General features: G+C 35.8%; 1 protein-coding gene across 1 annotated transcript in view; it reads left to right on the plus strand.

Annotated features, from left to right (window-relative positions):
• The window catches only part of LOC136032725 (uncharacterized), a gene marked incomplete in the record, with an annotated part of 160949 nt that overhangs the window by 32189 nt on the left and 110702 nt on the right, over window positions 1-18058 (plus strand). Inside the window, 1 exon segment of the mRNA XM_065713042.1 lies at window positions 4618-4756. Within this exon segment, the coding sequence (XP_065569114.1) occupies window positions 4618-4756 (139 nt within the window).

The raw sequence follows: 18058 nt of genomic DNA on the forward strand, positions 1-18058 counted from the left end.
ACGATGAAAATCGGTAGGCGTGTCAGGGAGCTGCACAATTTGACTTGATAAAGTCATTTTCCCAGATTCGACCATCTGGGGGCTAAAGGGAGAGGAAAAATAGGAAAAAATTAGGTATTTATAACTTACGAGTGGGTGATCGGATCTTAATGAATTTTGATATTTAGAAAGACATGGTGACTCAGAGCTCTTATTTTAAATCCTGACCGGCATTAAGCCTCTTATTTTCCTTTTTAAATCAATCTATTGATTCATAGAATTTTGCTAGAGCTCATACCATATGATATCTTGGCTCTTAGCTCTTCTCGCCTCGTCACAAGTGCCATATGAGCTCTTACCTCTTGTTTTTGCCAGGAGAAAGATCTCGGAAATGTGTTTAATTTTTTTCCAAGGGTGAGATACCGAACCAATGGTTCTGCAAGATCGGGAGAGGGATCATTTGAACGTAATTCAAAAGTTCAAGTGCCTTTTTAAATAACCAAAAAGATTGGAGGACAACTGTCCCCCTCCCAAAACCCTTGTTTTCCATGGATCTCTACTAAAATTTTCAGAAAAATTATTTGATTCAGTATAGTCAAAAGGTTCAATAACTATGAGGATGGCATGAACCCCTACGGCTCATGGAGTAAGGGCTATAATTTTTCAGCTGAATATAAGGGGTAACATAAAAGCTAAAAATTAACAGAAATTGTTCAGTATGTTAGAGTGGCTTTCCCTTCCTCAACCTTTGCTCTTTATGCTTAAGTTTGACTTTTTGTCACACTTCTTTAGGAAAGACTTTTCAAATACAAGAACGGTTGAACTTGAATCAAATGTATGTTTAAAGATCTTTAAGACTTCAACACAAAGGGAGGGTTGAGGAAGGGGTAGCGTCCCCTCATAAACGGAATAATTTCCATTTGTTCTTAGTTTTAATGTTGCTCTTTACTTTCAGTTGAAAAAACAGTTCTTTTTCCTTATTTAATCAACCTAAGCCAAAGGTAAGAGGAACAAAATTTTTCCACGTCCAAATGTGACAGTGCATAAATAGTTGGATATAGTAATCATAGTTGCTTTTTAAATTTAATTTTAGCGATTTATTTAAACATTTTGAAAATAAGGATTGGGTTAAACTGCATTTTTACAGCCTAAACCTTTTTCAGACGGAGTAAACTTATCTGTTTAATTTAAAGTAAATGAAAAGAAATTGCCATATATATTGTCCACGATATAGTATCATAAGTGATAGTTATAGCAGTATGGGGCAGCTAATTTTAGCTTCCGGGGATTCTATTTTGACTGAACGTTGCAACTTTACGCTGCTAAAACCCAGCTGGAGGGGGAGATTCCATTGTCAAGGGTATTATGCCTCAAACAGTGTGTTTCAAGACCTAAGTCAGGATTTTTGTTCGGTTCAGTTAAAATAGAATCCAATCTAGTTAAAATACATTGTAGTTGACCCCCCCCCCCAATCTTTTTGGTCACTTAAAAAGGGCACTAAAACTTTTGATTTCCGGTCAAATGAATTTTCTTCCAATTTCCTAGGACCATTGGCTTGACACGATCATCCCTGGGGGGAAAAGCGCATCTGTGATTTTTTCTAGCAAAAAATACATAATTTCACCTTTTATTGATAGGTTCTTCAAACTTCTATAGTAGGGTTCTTGGAAATGCTGTATCTGATGGTTCGTGGTAACGAGGTAACGAACGTGGTAATCAAACAGTTCGTGGTAACGATCAAACAGTTTGTGGTAACGAACTGTAGTAAGGAGCGACCCGGCTCAATAGTAAACTAAAAAAAGGGAGTCTTTTACTGTTTTAAAAAGAGGAGTTAAGAGAAAGACTCAAACTTTAGCGTATAGAGCGGGGCGTTGATGAGGAAGCAGCCTCTTTTATATACAAAGTAATTTCTGTTCGTTTTAAGTTTTAATGTCGCTCCTTATTTTCCGTTAAAAAAATTTGTTTTTTTTATTTGATTTTCAATAAGATCCTTTGACTTTAGCGATTTATATGAATATTTTTAAAATAAGGATTGGACCAAATGCATTCTCAAACAGATTAAACTTTTGGGGGTATTGACCTTTTGGAGGTGTAAAAAAGTACATACAATTTTAAGTTTGTGTACTCGGTCAATTTTATTGGTACCAGGATGTTAAATGAAGTACTTTAGAGGGTTGTCCGTGCTCATCCAGGATCTAACAGAGGATTTCATTCTAGGAGGAGGCAAAGCTTAAAAAAATACTGGCATATTGCTAACAAAAAACTTTATCAGAAAACGTATTTAGATGACACCATTTAATCGTTCATAACCCTTCGGAGGGGCATCAGAGCATTTAATTGTACATTTGTAAGTGAATATGTAGCCAACGCATCAGAGAATTTTTTTGAAAGATTCAAAGCTTTTCTCAAAACTGTTATTTGTTAGCTTCGAAATTTGTGGTAAATGTTGATATTTGAGCAATGCTGTGTAAAAAGAAGAAACATCTAGCAATTTCGTAGAATTCACCAATGTATGCAGTGTGGTTAGTAGGCTTTGTAAAATACATTTAGCTTGAAACCTCCTATTTCCTGGGGATGTTTTATATTTTGGATTGCCAATTAAGTTACATCATGCGCGTTTGGAAGGCCCCCTGAAATACCATTTTCTTTTCAAGTGTCCATAATTTTCATATATTTTGATGGATTTGCCCCCTCCCCTCCCGTCAATTACGGCCATTGAAATAAATTCCTGCGTAGACGCCACTGGTACTTCATCTTTTGGATTTCAGTGCAATCAGATGTCTTTGAATATAACGAAAAAGAAAAAAAAATGAAAAAGAAGCAGGTTGATCTGTATAGCTGCTCGTTAAATATCAGAAACTTTCAGTCATGAAAAGATGAAATATGGGAAACGTTTATACAAATTAAAGTAAAACTAATGAGAGTCATTCCCTGAAGACATGACAAATTTAGAACAATATATTTATGTCGGATGTTATCATTAAAAATTGATTAAATCAGTTGGTATTCTCATTAAACTAGATAAAAAAAACTTGCGCCGTAGAATTATTCACACTAGCATAAGCTAAAGACTTCGCGTTATCAAACGTGTGGAGGAAATTTCGTCCGTTACGTAGGCAGCTGAACTAGAATCGAGCTCTGCTTAGAATTGTACATTAAGTTACAGAAAAAGTTGATATAGGAGCAAAAATAAGTAATCGGCGTACGAATAATTAGTTAGTTTTGAAAACAAATTGATAAACTTTTCGTAGAAAAACTCTCATGATTGGTCAGAGGTGTTTTCATTTTCTGATTTCCTCTGTTATATTTGTCTTGAATAATGTGTAAATTTGTTTTTCGTTTTCTTGTTTTTGTCATATGCTGTATTTGTTTGTATGTATTTTATTCGTTCCTTTTATTTTCTCTTCAGTAACAACATCTTAACGTTTATAAACAGAGCAAAATATATTATTTTACTATTATTATTACAGTAATAATAGATGAATTATTATGTTCTAGGTTTTGTTTCCCAATCTGGGTTTACATAAATGTTCTTTATTTTGAAAAAAACCCAAAAACTGTAGATTAGACCTGAAATTGACCTACTTTAAGAAAAGTGAGGTACTGTTTAATTGCTCTCTTATGATGTCATAGGCGTCTGGTGCTTTAACAAGTGCAGTTTTGGGCATAAATGCCAAATTTGAGCAACCGCCAAAACATTCCCTTTGAGCTGGAATCTCGTATAAAAAGTTGAAATGGCTCTGTATTTTCTATAGATATTCATTTCAAGTATTCTAAAATCGGACCAAACTCTGTATAACGAGCCCCCCCCCATCTAAGCAAGTGGAATTTTTCACCCTCTATTTTCAGTGCAAATGCTTTGATTTTTGAAGGTTTAAATTCGTTTATCTAAAAATTCCCTTAAATTGGATCCTCCGAACATTCATGGGGAGATGGTGAACTCCCTCTATCCATCATGTGTCTAGCCAGAGGTTGAAGAAATATGCAAGCATTTTTTATCCGGTAATCTTTAAGGCCAACCTCTTCATAAGGAAACCCTGTTGCATTCTGAAAACTACTTAATTATGTCACTCCTAAAATTTTAGTTTTTGGAAATTTCCTTGAATTTACCAACAAATTACTATTCTTCGTTGCCTAGATTATTATAACGTAGTAGGCTATGAATGTTTATTTTTCTCCCTTCCTTGGTTCGTCTTGCCGATTATAGCCTATATCATCATCACTGTAGAGAAATTTATACAATTTATATAAATTTGTCTAAGTGATCATCATAAAGAAATGATGCCTTACTGCGAAATGAATAACAAAATACAATGAAAAATGGTAATTGATTGGTAAAATCCAGGAAAACTTCAATTAAGGAAAAACCAAGTTTAGGGTTGAGATAAGTAAGGGTTTTAGATTGTTCAAAAGTAATTTTCTGAATTTCATTGTGTTTCCCTTAAAGATTGCCACTGTTGTCAGAAATTGCCAATTTTGATGAAATCAGCTGCGTGAAATATTCTCATCAAATAAATCGCAAAATGTCGGTCGTGAGAAACTCCATAAGAAATAGAGGTTATTGTAACATTTGATGATTACTCTGGCTTCATATAGACGGCATATTTAGAAAAGGTCTGATTTAGATTGTTATTTCAGGAAGAAAACCAATGAGAATCAATGGTGGGAATTGTTTGACCCAAACACTACGCGTTTTTACTACTACAATGCATCATCACAGAAAACTGTTTGGCATAAACCTAACAATTGCGACATTATACCATTGGCAAAATTACAGGTAAATTGTCTCTCAATTACCACTTTGTTTGATGACTCCATGTGAGCGTTGTTCATGTCATTAATATACTTTAATTGTCTTACATGACTAGGCTTTGGCTATTGTGGTTAGCCTTTTTTTTTGTTGTGGTTAGGAAATAGTAAAACTCACGGCCATCATATTGTGGAAACTAGGGGGAGGCAGCAGCATGGGTAGGATTTTTAGCGCCAGGAGAAATGCTAGAGCAGTGCTACCTCCTCGCGTAACAGCGCAAGTGGGCCTATCTCTCATGAGAAATATATAAATGGCAACCCAACCCATGATCAAACGAAAGTCTAGCGTACCCCCTTGCCTTTTAGCTAAACCACTGGGAAATCTTATTTTTATTACTACTACTACTAACAACTCACTGTAACACCAAGCAACCCGAGGCCAACACAACTGCGTATACTCCTCCCCCATCCCAACGGTGCTCCATCCGTTGTGTCTGAGGTGCCTAAAAAAATGCTGCTCTGCTGATCCAGGATTAATGCCATTTAAATTTGGCATATATTTTAAGTCAAAACTAGAATAGTTATAGCTGGTAGGTTTAAAAAAGAGAACAAAACTAGAGTTTTAATATCAAATCTTTTGCTTTGCATCATAGAACAGAGGGTGTATCAAAGCTCTTAGGGTGGCTTCATTCAGCGCCAATTTGGATGAAGTTGTTTGATATGAGTAGTTCAGTGTTTTTATGCATTCACTGTATGGGGCATTTTTGTCAGGAAAAAAAAAAAAAAATGATTTGCTAAGCCAGGGTTAATGTCATTTTAAATATTGTGTATATTTTAAGTCTAGAATACCGTAACAATTAATTATTGATGACGCTTAGTTAATTAAAATGACGCTTCAATTTGACACCACTGTTTTGCGTCATTCGACAAAAGCGCGCATCAGACCTTTTATAGTGGCTACATTTGCTGCCAATTTGGACAACACTTGGGCTGTGTAAACATTCAAAGGGTTTACGATTCCACACTTGGGACCACTTCCGACTCGTTCCGCCGACCTGTCACAGACATGCGAAGAGGATATCGAGTTTAGGCCATATCTGGACATGCGCGTGCCAGTCTCCAAGCGTGGGTCCTTCTGGTTTACAGCTGCTGACACAGACAACGATTGAAAATTGAAGTTGAGACATAATGATCGAAGAGCTAAGCCAAAGCAAATAATGAATCAAATGTTGACATTGTAATCAGATGCAATTTGATGAAGCCGTTGACAAACATCCTTCGGCTCTTATTATTTGGCTTCTTGTTAACACATATATTTATCATTTTTGTATTGACTTTATATAACGAAACTGCTCTAAACTGTCTTTTGATTTTATTTTCATATTCTGAGCCATATCTCTAAAGTATTATTTTTTATCTTTGAATATTTCATATTATGAACTGCATAAATAAACAGTCTAAATCATACCGGCGCACGGGAAGGTGGACCGTAATACTAGCCAAGTAGTATCGATGGGAAAGTAGAAAAATATAATCCATGAAACGTCGTTTTTCGAACCCTTTCCCCCATAGTAAAAGTTCTCTAATTTTTCCTATTGCTTTTACCACTTGTTTTCATTATCTTTTTTGCACTTCAGCGGCCACCCATTTCTGTATTTTGAAATTGCATTTTGACAGGCATGTTCTTACCCTTATCGTTTGAATCAGAATTCATTTCTTTCAGCTTCGTATAGTTTATTACTGCCTGTCGTAAATCATAGACTGATACTACATCTGTGCCTTCACACACGAGAAGAATGGATTCCCCTCCCCTAGTATTCAGCAGTCTTTCACGAAAAAATTGGAAAATGAAAACTCAAAAATGTTGTTTTGTCGTGTCGTACTCCCCCCTCCTTCCCGAGGAAAATAGTTGCATTTTTTTTCTTCATCTTCCCATCTGTTTTTTTGTTCATATGGTCAGCCTTTTCTCCTACCACCTTAAAACAAATTTATGTCTTTCTTTCTATGAACGTTTTATTTAAATTTTGCTTTGTCCTCTTTTTTCTTAAAATTATCTTTCAGTGTAGGTAGTATTTTGTCATCAAAATTGTTAATATGTATTTTTGTTACGTTGTAGCGAGTCGGAAAAAACAGTTTTTTAGGGGAATTTTAACCCTAACCCCTGGATATGGCCTTGCTTTAAAACAAAGTCAAAAATCCTTGGTGTATCTCAAAATCCGCTTTTCCTCTTTTACTGATTTTTTTCTGCGTTCATGCTCGTAGTCTATTGGTTTACCCTTAAACAATAGCTTTAAGATAATAAATAAACAAATTGTATTTACTAAGTAACCCGCTATAGAAATGTCGTAAGTCATACTTGTCCTTAAAGAAAAACAAACAAACAAGTTTTTTCAACTGAAAGTAAGGAGCAACATTAAAACTTATAACGAACAGGAATTATTACGTGTATGAGGGGGGTTGCCCCCTACTAAATACCTCGCTCTTTACGATAAGTTCGAATTTTGTTCCAGTTCTTTAAGAATTACCCCTGAATCACAAAGGCCATTTAGTTAGAATAAATAGTCCTTTTGAAAGTACTAAAAAAAACTTTAGCGTAAAGAGCGAGGTATTGACGAGGGGATAAATCCTCTCATATATGTAATAATTTCTGCTCGTTTTAAGAGTTAATGAGGTTCCTTACTTTCAGTTGAAAAAACTTGTTCTTTTTAATTAATTTCTAATCGTTTTTCAATAATGCTGAGAAATGGAAAATTCCCTTCGCTCATGAAAAATTCCTCCCTGGAAAGATCCTCCCACGTAATCCCCTCCCCTGACTCGCGTGAACGTCTGTATACCTCCCAATAACCAATACTATATGTAAACAATGGGCAAAGCTCATAACTTTCAGCCCTTCCCCCGGGACTTTGGGGGATTAAGTCATCATCAAAGACATAGTTATTAGAAATTTTGTCTATGCTGAACAAAATGGCTATCTCAGGATTTTGATCGAGTGTCTTAGAGAAAATAACAAGCGTGGGAGGGGGCCTAATTGCCCACAAATTTTTTGGCCACTTAAAAAGGGAACTAGAACTTTTAGTTTGCGTTCGAATGAGCCCTCTTGCGATATTCTAGGACCACTGGGTTGATACGACCCCCCCTAGAAAAAAAAAGAAAAACAACAAATAAACACGCATCTGTGATTTTTCTTCTGAAAAATAAAACGAAATTCCATATTTTTGTAGTTATGAGTTTGAAACCTCTACAGTAGTGTTCTCTGATGTGCTGAATCTGTTGTTGTGATTTTCATAAGATTCTACGACTTTTAGGGGTTTTCCCCTTTTTTTTGAAAATAAGGCAAATTATTTATTGGTATCAAAATTCCGTTTTTTAGAGTTTTGATTACTTCCGGGTCGCTATTTACTTGCAGTTCGTTACCACGAACTGTTTCATCTTCTTATTTCCTCAATGTTAATGAGAAACTTCTCTATGTAATGCCAGGAGTTTTGAAAGCATCACCATGATGTGTGCAAACCAAGTCTGACCCTTGGAGTAGGTTTCGGAGAGGATGGAGGTTTTGTCATGGGAGTGGAAAGGAGTCAATGTACATTGTAGTTCTTTTTTGTGGGGGGGGGGGGGGTGGGCTGTGGATCACTTTTTTGGGATTGCCGTATATATTCAAAACGTATTTCTTGAAATTTTCTCATAAGTTTTTTTTCGAAAATTAATATTTCCATCTAAAATAAAAATAGATAATGTTGAGCTATTTGTGAGTTTTTTAAAAGTCATTTTTTAAAGGGGTGGGGGGCTTTGGACCACTTTTAGGGGATGGCCGTATATATTCAAAACGTTTTTCTTGGAACTTCCTCATAAGTTTTTTTTCTCGAAAATAAAATTCTCCATCTTAGGTAAAAGTAGATAATGTTGAGGTATTTGTGATATTGATTTCTCTATCAGATTCCATGCGCAATCGCTCTGCGCTGGAAGTGGGGAAACATACACATGAACTAGTTTGATCTTGAATGGCAGATCTGGTGAAGTCATTTTTCATCCGGGAAAAATCTTATTTAAATTTTCGACATTGAATAGAAAAACTCCATGTCGAAATTGAATTTTTTTTTATTAAAAAAAGCTAAAGTTTTCTGCTTTTCTTTTTTGTTATTACTCTGTGTCAAATGTCATTTTTACCAGAAACCAATCAAATTTTCAGGACACAATTAAAGCGTAATCGTTATTTGCAATCCTGTCAGAAGAAAAGCTGAAGTTTGTAGCAGATTTATATTTCCGCATTTCTGAGCTGAGGATGTGATCGTATATCTGTTATTCAATATCTCCCCTTGCACATACATACGGGTGCTAAAAGTTTTAGAATTCATGATGAGGCACGTTTTCCTTGTGATTTATTTATGAGATATCAACATTTCCCCCCTCTTCTCTCTATAATTTCGTTTAAAAAAAGTTAAGGTGAAAAGGAATACTGTTTACAAATGCAATATTCAGGGAGCATTAATAAAAAAGAAAAAAGTTATCCAATAATTTATATTAAGGATTTTAAATAGATGCGCATATAGCCAAAATTTGTATAGCCAAGTATTTATGTTCGAAGTCGTTTATTTAAATAGCTATCATAGCACTCAAGTGAAAGCCGAATTATGATTCTTTGCAATCACAAAGAAAACACAAAAAAGTCATACTTGTTAAAAGGTGGGGAGTAGAAAAAAAGTCTCGCGTTCGAAAAAAAACCTTAAGAGTGTAGTTTTAGACCCTCTTTTTCTCTTCATTTTAGTCGTTTTTTGTGTATCCGATTGGCTATTAGGAAGTGTTAGGCAGGTAGTGGCTTACGCGCCCTGATGAACATTTTTGTCACAATTCGGACTGCAAAATTTTTACCAATTTTTTGCTACATTTTTACTGCAAAATATTGTTTCACAGCCAAATGAAATGAAACATCAACGAGTAACGGACACTAACGGTTAAAGCGGGTATCGACCCGTACTAACGGGTCAAAGAAGATTCGTTATGACTTTTTCAGACAGTTCGTGGTAACGAACTGTAGTAAGGAGCGACACCTTATTATTTGGTCGGGATTTCAAATAAGAACTCTGAGACACGATATCAATCCAAACATCAAATTTCATTAAGATCCGATCACTCCTTCGTAAGTTAAAAATAACTCATTTTTTTCTAATTTCAGAATTAATAGTAATAACGAAACTCAATAGTAAACGAAACTCTAAAAAACGAAATTTTGATACCAATAGATACATCAAAAGAATCGAATTTTTATGTGATTTTAAAAATGTAAGTTTCATCAAATTTAGTCATACTCATCAAAAGTTACGAGCCTGAGAAAATTTGTCTTGTTTTGGAAAATAGGGAGAAACACCCCCTAAAAGTCATAGAATCTTAACAGAATCCCACCATCGCATTCAGCGTATCAGAGAACCCTACTGTAGAAGTTTCAAGCTCCTATCTACAAAAATGTGGAACTCAGTATTTTTTGCCAGTAAGGAACTTAGCATTTTTGTTTATTTGTTTGTTTTTGTTTGTTTTTTTTTTCATGTGTGATCGTACCGAGCAAGAGGTACTAGAATGTCGCGAGAGGGCTCATTCTAACGGAAATTAAAAGTTCTAGTGCCCTTTTTAAGTGACCAAAAAATTGGAAGGCACCTAGGTCCCCTCCCACGCTCATTGTTTTTCCAAAGTCAACGGATCAAAATTTTGAGATAGCCATTTTATTCAGCATAGACGAAAAACAAAATAACTATGTCTTTGGGGCTGACTTACTCCCCCACAGTCCCCGGGGGAAGGGCTGCAAGCTACAAACTTTTACCAGCGTTTCAAACAGTTCGTGGTAACAAACTGTAGTAAGGAGCAAACCGGCTCAATACTAACCAAAACTCTAGAAAATGGAATTTTGATACCAATAGCTACATCAAAAGAATTGCATTTTAATGCGGATATTAAATATATATGTTTCATCAAGTTTAATCTTACCCATCAAAAGTTACAAGCCTGAGAAAATTTTGCCTTATTTTAGAAAATAGGGGGAAACACCCCCTAAAAGTCATTGAATCTTAACGAAAATCACACCATCAGATCCAGCGTATCAGAGAACCCTACTGTAGAAGTTTCAAGCTCCTATCTACAAAAATGTGGAATTCTTTATTTTTTGCCAGAAGGCAGATCACGGATGAGTGTTTATTTGTTTGTTTGTTTTCTTGTTTTTTTATTTTTTTGTTTTTTTTGTTTGTTTTTTTCCCAGGGGTGATCGTATCGACCCGTGGTCCTAGAATGTTGCGAGAGGGCTCATTCTAACGGAAATGAAAAGTTCTAGTGCCCTTTTTAAATGACCAAAAAAATTGGAGGGCACCTAGGCCCCCTCCCACGCTAATTATTTTCCCAAAGTCACCGGATCAGAATTCTGAGATAGCCATTTTATTCAGCGTAGTCGAAAAACCTTATAACTATGTCTTTGGGGACGACTTACTCCCCCAGAGTCCCCCTGGGAGGGGCTACAAGTTACAAACTTTGACCAGTGCTTACATATAGTAATGGTTATTGGGAAGTGTACAGGCGTTTTCAGGGGGATTTTTGGTTGGGGGAGGGGTTGAGAAGAGAGGGATATGGTGGGGGAACTTTTCATCGAGGAATTTGTCATGGAGAAGAAAATTTCCATGAACGGAGCGCAGGATTTTCTAGCATTATTTAAAAAAATGTAAAAATAAATATTGAAAAGTTTTTTTTTCAACTGGAAGTAAGGAGCAGCATTAAAACTTAAAACAAACAGAAATTATCACGCATATGAGGGGCTCACCTCCTCCTAATACCTTGCTCTTTATGCTAAAGTATTTTTGTAATTTCAACTATTTATTCTACGGCTTTTGTGATTCAGGGGTCATTCTTAAGGAAGTCAAAATTTAAGCTTTAGTGTAAAGAGCGAGGTACTGACCAGGGGTTGAACCCCCTCATATACGTAATAAAAACATGAGAATACAAAAGTCCGTTGCGTAAGCTAATTTTTAAGTTACGTATATATTTTAATAATAAAAACATTCGTAAAAAATTAAAAGTTCTAGTTGCCTTTTTAAGTAACCAAAAATCGGAGGGCAACTAGGCCTCCTCCTCCGCTCCTTTTTTCTCAAAATCATACGATCAAAACTATGAGAAAGCCAATTAGCCAAAAAAATAGGTAAATTTCGTTTTAATTATTCATCTGTGGAGAGCCAAAATCAAAACATGCATTGATTCAATAACGTTCAGAAATTAAATAAAAAAACAAGTTTTTTAACTGAAAGTAAGGGGCGACATCAAAACTTAAAACGAACAGAAATTACTTCGTATATGAAAGGGGCTGCTTCCTCATCAACGCCCCGCTCTTTACGCTAAAATATTTTACTGTTTTAAAAAATCGAGTTGAGAGAAAGAGTCAAACTTTTGCAGTCGGGGGGAGGGGTTGAGGGGAGGGAGCTACGTGGGAGGATTTCCCTTGGAGGAATTTGTCATGGGAGAAGAGAAATTCCATGAAGGGGGCGCAGGATTTTCTAGCATTATTTAAAAAAGAACAGTGAAAAAATAAATATGAAAAAGTTTTTTCCACTGAAAGTAAGGACCAGCATTGGTCCTCCTGTTCCCTCCTCAACGTCCCGCTCTTTACGCTAAATTTAGTCAAACTTTAGCGTAAAGAGCGGGACGTTGAGGAGGGAACAGCTCCTTTCATACACGGAGTAATTTCTGTTCGTTTTAAGTTCTAATGCGCTCCTTACTTTCAGTTAAAAAAACTCTTGTTTTTTTTTTATTTAATTGCTTAGCAAATTGTCAAAATTGTTTTTTTCAGCCAACCAGTCAGGTCGTTTGGAATTTTAACTTATGCCTTGCAAATGACTTTTTAAATACAATTCATAAGGATATTTTTTTTTACTATGATGAATATCGTAAAGGTAAAGATCAAAGTGTGTCTGATTTTCTAAAATATTTTTAATGTATTGTATATATCTATCCTCTATACTTTGAAAAAGACGTTTTACTGGCAAAGAGTTCTGTTGACAAACATTTTACTCTTGAGCATTTAGAAACCATCTTATTTGACGTTTTTTATTTGACGTTTTTTATTAGGCTTCTTACGCAAAGTATCTTTTTGATACACAGCCAAAATTTTGGAGGGAATTTCCAAGGGATCTGACACTTAAAAGAATTATTAGGCCCAATGATTGGAGTTATGGTGGCTCAACACTACATAATATTTCTGTACTATTGAGACGAGGATGGTGGCTCAACACTACAGAATATTTCTCCGTAGTATTGAGTCGAGCGACTCGGCTCAATAGTAACAGAAACTCTAAAAAACGGAATTTTTATATAAGTCGATACATAAAATCAGCTTATTATGCTGATTCTAAATACATAAGATTCATTAAGTTTAGTGCTAACCATCAAAATTTACGAGCCTCATAACATTTGCCTAATTTCGGAAATAGGGAGGAAACATCCCCTAAAATTCAAGAAATCGTAATGAAAATCCCATCATCATATTCAGCGTACCAGAGAACCCTGCTGAAGAACTTTAATCTCATATATACAAAAATGTGGAATTTTGCTATTTTTGCCAGAAGACAGATCAAGGATGCGTGTTTTTATTTTTTTTTTTCAGGGGTGATTTTAATGAAATAATGGTCCTAGAAGATCGGAACAGGGTTCATTTGAACGGAAATTAAAAGTTTTAACGCTCTTTTTAAGCGACCAAAGAGATTGGAGGTCAACTGGCCCCCTCCCGTGCCCATTTCATCCCCAAAGTTATCTGATCAAAATTTTGAGATAGGTATTTCGTTGATTATAGTTGGAAGAGCAAATAACTGTGTCTTTGGTGTAAAATGACCCCCCACAGTACCTTTATGATACACAGCCAAAATTTCCTTTTTTGAAAAACAGCCAAAGTACCTTTTTGATACACAGTCAAAATTTTGGAAGGAATTTCCAAGGGACCTGATACTTAAAAAGGTTATTAGGCCCAAGGATTGGAGTTATGGTGGCTCAATACTACAAAATATTTCTGTAGTATTAAGCCGAGCGACTCGGGTCAATAGTAGCCGAAACTCTAAAAAACGGAATTTTAGTATTAGTCGATGCATCAAAGGAATCAGCTTATTATGCTGATTCTATGTATATAAGATTCATTAAGTTTAGTGCTAACCATCAAAAGTTACGAGCCTCAGAACATTTGCCTAATTTCGGAAACATTTGGCTAATTTCGGAAACGCTCCATAAAATTCATGGAAATCACACCATCACATTCAGCGTACCAGAGAACCTTACTGTAGAACTTTTAATCTCATATATACAAAAATGTGGAATTTTGCTATTTTTGCCAGAAGACAGATCAAAGGATGCGTGTTTTATTTTTCAGAGGTGATCGTATTGAAATAATGGTCCTAGAAAATCGGGAGTGGGTTCATTCGATCGGAAATTAGAAGTTCTAGTACCCTTTTTAAGTGACCAAAAAGATTGGAGGGTAACTGACCCCCTTCCACACCCATGTCTTCCCCAAAGCTGTGTGATCAAAATTTTGAGATAGCCATTTTGTTGATTATAGTTGGAAGAGCAAATAACTGTGTCTTTGGTGTAAAATGACCCCCCATAGTCGGTGGGGAGAGGCCTGTAAGTTATGAAATTAACCCATTGTTTACGTATAGTATTTCTTATTGGTTATTCATTTGTTAAGTATGCAGACATTTTTTTTTGGGTGGGAGGGTGTGCCTTGGGTGGATCTCTGTAGGGGGATCATCTTTGAGGAGGGGAGTTTCTGGGGGGTGAATTTTCCAGGGGAAATGTTACACGGGGAGGGGTATTGAAATAATTACTATGCGAAAATCTTTTTGATTGTCTTACATTCTGTTTGCCAAATTGTGGAGATGTTCCGGGGAAATTATCCGGGGGCTATTTTCCACCTGTTTTGATTTCCCGGAAATAATTTCTACGGAAGAGGGCATTTCTGGAGTTATCGAGAAACTGAATACAGATTAAAGTCTTGTTCAGGTAAGGAGAATTTTTCAGACTGAGTCGTCCGCAAGCAACTTGTTGGGGAGGGAGGATTTTCAGTGAGGATGAAACTGCCTGGAGGGAATTTGACTGGGGAGGGTGCACTTTACGTTGGATAAAATTTTCAAGGAAGAGTTTTCCGTGGGGGGGGGGGGGTAAATTTCATGGAAGATGAGCCAGATTTACTGGCATCATTTAAAAAACGATCAGAAATTAAATTAAAAAAAACAAGTTTTTTTTAACTGAGAGTAAGGAGCAGCAACATTAAAACTCATAACGAACATAAATTATGATATATATGAAGGGTTCCCCCCCCTCAATACCTTGTTCTTTACGCTAAAACTTTGACTGTTTGTCCCAGTTTTTTTAGAACGGCTACTGAAACACAGCGGCCGTTTAATTAGAATAGGGAGGTTTTAAAAGGTGATAATAGCTTTAGCGTACAGAGCAAGGTATTGGGGGGGGTGGTAACCATTCACATACGGAATAAATCTACCGAAATTTTTATGCAAATTTTGTTTTAATTTTCTTCTGCGGTGAGCCTTGAACAATTCTCGAATCGCCAAAAATCTTGAATAATTCTTGAATTGCGTGTGTTTATAAAAATCGTATGTTTTTTCTCATGGGCCTGTGGTCCAAGGAAATCAGTGGGTTATTTTGATAGTTCCAATGATGCCATGGAGCAAGCCCTACCATGTCTGAAAAATTCAAGTGGTGTTGTAGGAATTTGTGTGCTTTGAAGCGCCAGTGGGTTACAGAATTATGGACAGGCGATATCTGGTGCCTAAGACCAGAAATGGGTGAAGACAAACTTGTGCGTTGGGTTTAATGGGTTTCTTTTCGCTTATTCTGTGTCCTCATTATGGTTTTTTTTCAGGCGAAGTCGCCCGTGTTTTTTTTTTTAACTTTTTCAGGCAGCCTCAGTCACTATTATTACTTTTTTAATGCTCAAATAGGCAAATCAGGCGCATTTGAAGTGGCCTTTTTTCAGAAAAGTCTGTTTTCTGATGAAGAAAAAAACATTTTTACTCAACTGACTTAGCCTGAAAAAGCCATAATGAAGACAGGGCTTTAGGGTATATTCGAAGGAACCCTTTCTAATAGTAAGTATAGTCGTAAATCCGCTATAAATGTAGGAGCATAATGATTTTTAGGCCTTCTACCCTCTTTTTCCGTAAGAAAGGTGTGCGTTATCTGGTATGTACCCATGTTTTGTTTTTTCTTATTTTTTGGAGGGGGGGGGTAAACTAAAATAAAGGCCAGAACAGTTGACTTAGTAAAATAGATTGTTCTGTTTGTTTGTTAGTTTTTTTTTAAGAAAAATTACGAAAATGTTGAGATAGGAGAAGGGGTAGGTTGTACCAGTAAAACCTTGGTTTTATATGTGTAGAATTTTTTTTTTACAAACAATTGGGGAAAACGAAATTTTTCCATGGTGAAAGTGAAACTGTAAATTTTCATGCTTGGCAGTTAGTGTCCAATTTAATAATCATGGTGTCTGGGTCACCAATTCGGAGCTCTCCTTCGTTGCGTTTGGAAGAGAATAATAAGAGAATCGATCCCTTAGGTCCTATTTGGCGGCGTTATTATGTAATTAAAGCCTAAAATTGGAACAGTTATAAACCTAATAGAGGTCATTCAGTCTTTATGAAAGAAGGTGTTAAATAAACTGATTAGAAGTTTAAAAGTGTCAAAATTAATGAACAAGGTGATTTTAAAAAAGGAAAATTCTCACCAATACGCAATTTCTCAAAGAATAGCTCACTCCTAATTTTAGAGAGTAAAATGAGGAGAAGGGAGGCTGCTTCGAGATTTTATCTGGTATGGCTAAAGGTTTGAAAACCTGCCTCGAAGTAGTCTGCGACAGCTTATTCTGTCAAAATTGATACATGGAAATCTCTGCTAGAATGATTAGCTTGGCTTATCTTCAAAATAAAGGAGGTGTGAGAAGGGATAATCACTTGCTTTCTTCCGAATCTGTACTTGAAGGAGGACACAAGCGTTAGTTTTCCCTGGGTTCCGTCATATTCGTCATGACGGTGTGCCATGTCGGTGATGCGGGATGGGGGATGTGGAAAATGTATTTTCGAAATCTAATGAGGAGCAATTTGGTGTTTCTTTCAGTTTTTTCTGTGAAAATTCAAAAAAGAGGCATTTTCAGTGAAAATATCTCAAAAAGGGTTGCTCAAAATCAAGGGGTAGAGCAAATGCCCCTTCCCAAAAAATGGTTGAAAATATTTATGTGCGTAGGGGTTTAGTTTTTTTTGCCAGACTACTTTCCAATGGTAACGTTAGTGATAACTTTGCTAAAAATGTGTGAAAATTTGGATTTTTGGGCCATGTACACACATGAGGATACCCATGTATCCTCATTGCCCTCAAAGCTGTATGCTATATAGTCTCATCCGGCATGTACGCTGGTTCTGTTTTGTTAAGAAAATAAGCCGAGACAGTTTATTTTGAAGAAAAAAATCTCTCAGAATTTCCAGGAAAATTACAAAAATATCGACATTTGGGATGTGGGAGAGAGGACCGGCAAAACCTTTTTTTTCTGATTGAATTGGCTGGGGAAACAGAATCGTCCATTTTCATGGCGAAAGTGAAACTACCAATTTCATTTAATGCTTAGCATGTAGTGTCCAAGTTAATAACAAGGGTTGTGTCAAGGGTCGTGTAACAAGGGTTGTGTCAGGGTTGCCGATTTGAAGCTTTTCTTCTTCTTCGTGTTTGGAAAGAACCACAAGAGAATCGATAGTTTAAGCCCAAATTGATGGTGGGATTATGTGGTTAAATTTTAGGGTAGAGGTCAACCAATATTTATGAAGAAGGTGTCAAATAAACTAATCAGAAGTTTAAACACTGCATAATTAATGAAATAGAAAACGAAAAGATAAGAAAATGAAATGAAAAGGAAAATGAAAATTCCCCACAATGCTTAATTTGTTTAAAGATTCTTAATCTATTCAATCTTTAATTTTTTTTTATCTATTAGCCTTTTCAAAAGTATGGGGCATCTTAAAATCGAGGAAATAGCTACTATGTCACTATTATGACCAGCTCGAAAGCTCACCAATCTTCTGAGTATGAAAATAAGTTTGTTAATTAATTAATTAATAATATTTTTGTTAATTTGACTGCAGTAATTTTAATAGAGGTCAAAACAACTCTGACATAGTTCAGACCAAGGGCCGAAAAAGTCCCTTCAAGTTCAAGTTTGCTCATTTACAAGGTATCTAGAACCACAAAAAAACATAAAATTATTCCACTATTTACTGAATATTACTGGATATTCCTGGATACTACTGGATATTCCACTCTT

The sequence above is a fragment of the Artemia franciscana genome, chromosome 11 (genome assembly GCF_032884065.1).
Source record: "Artemia franciscana chromosome 11, ASM3288406v1, whole genome shotgun sequence".
Taxonomy (NCBI): Eukaryota; Metazoa; Arthropoda; class Branchiopoda; order Anostraca; family Artemiidae; genus Artemia; species Artemia franciscana.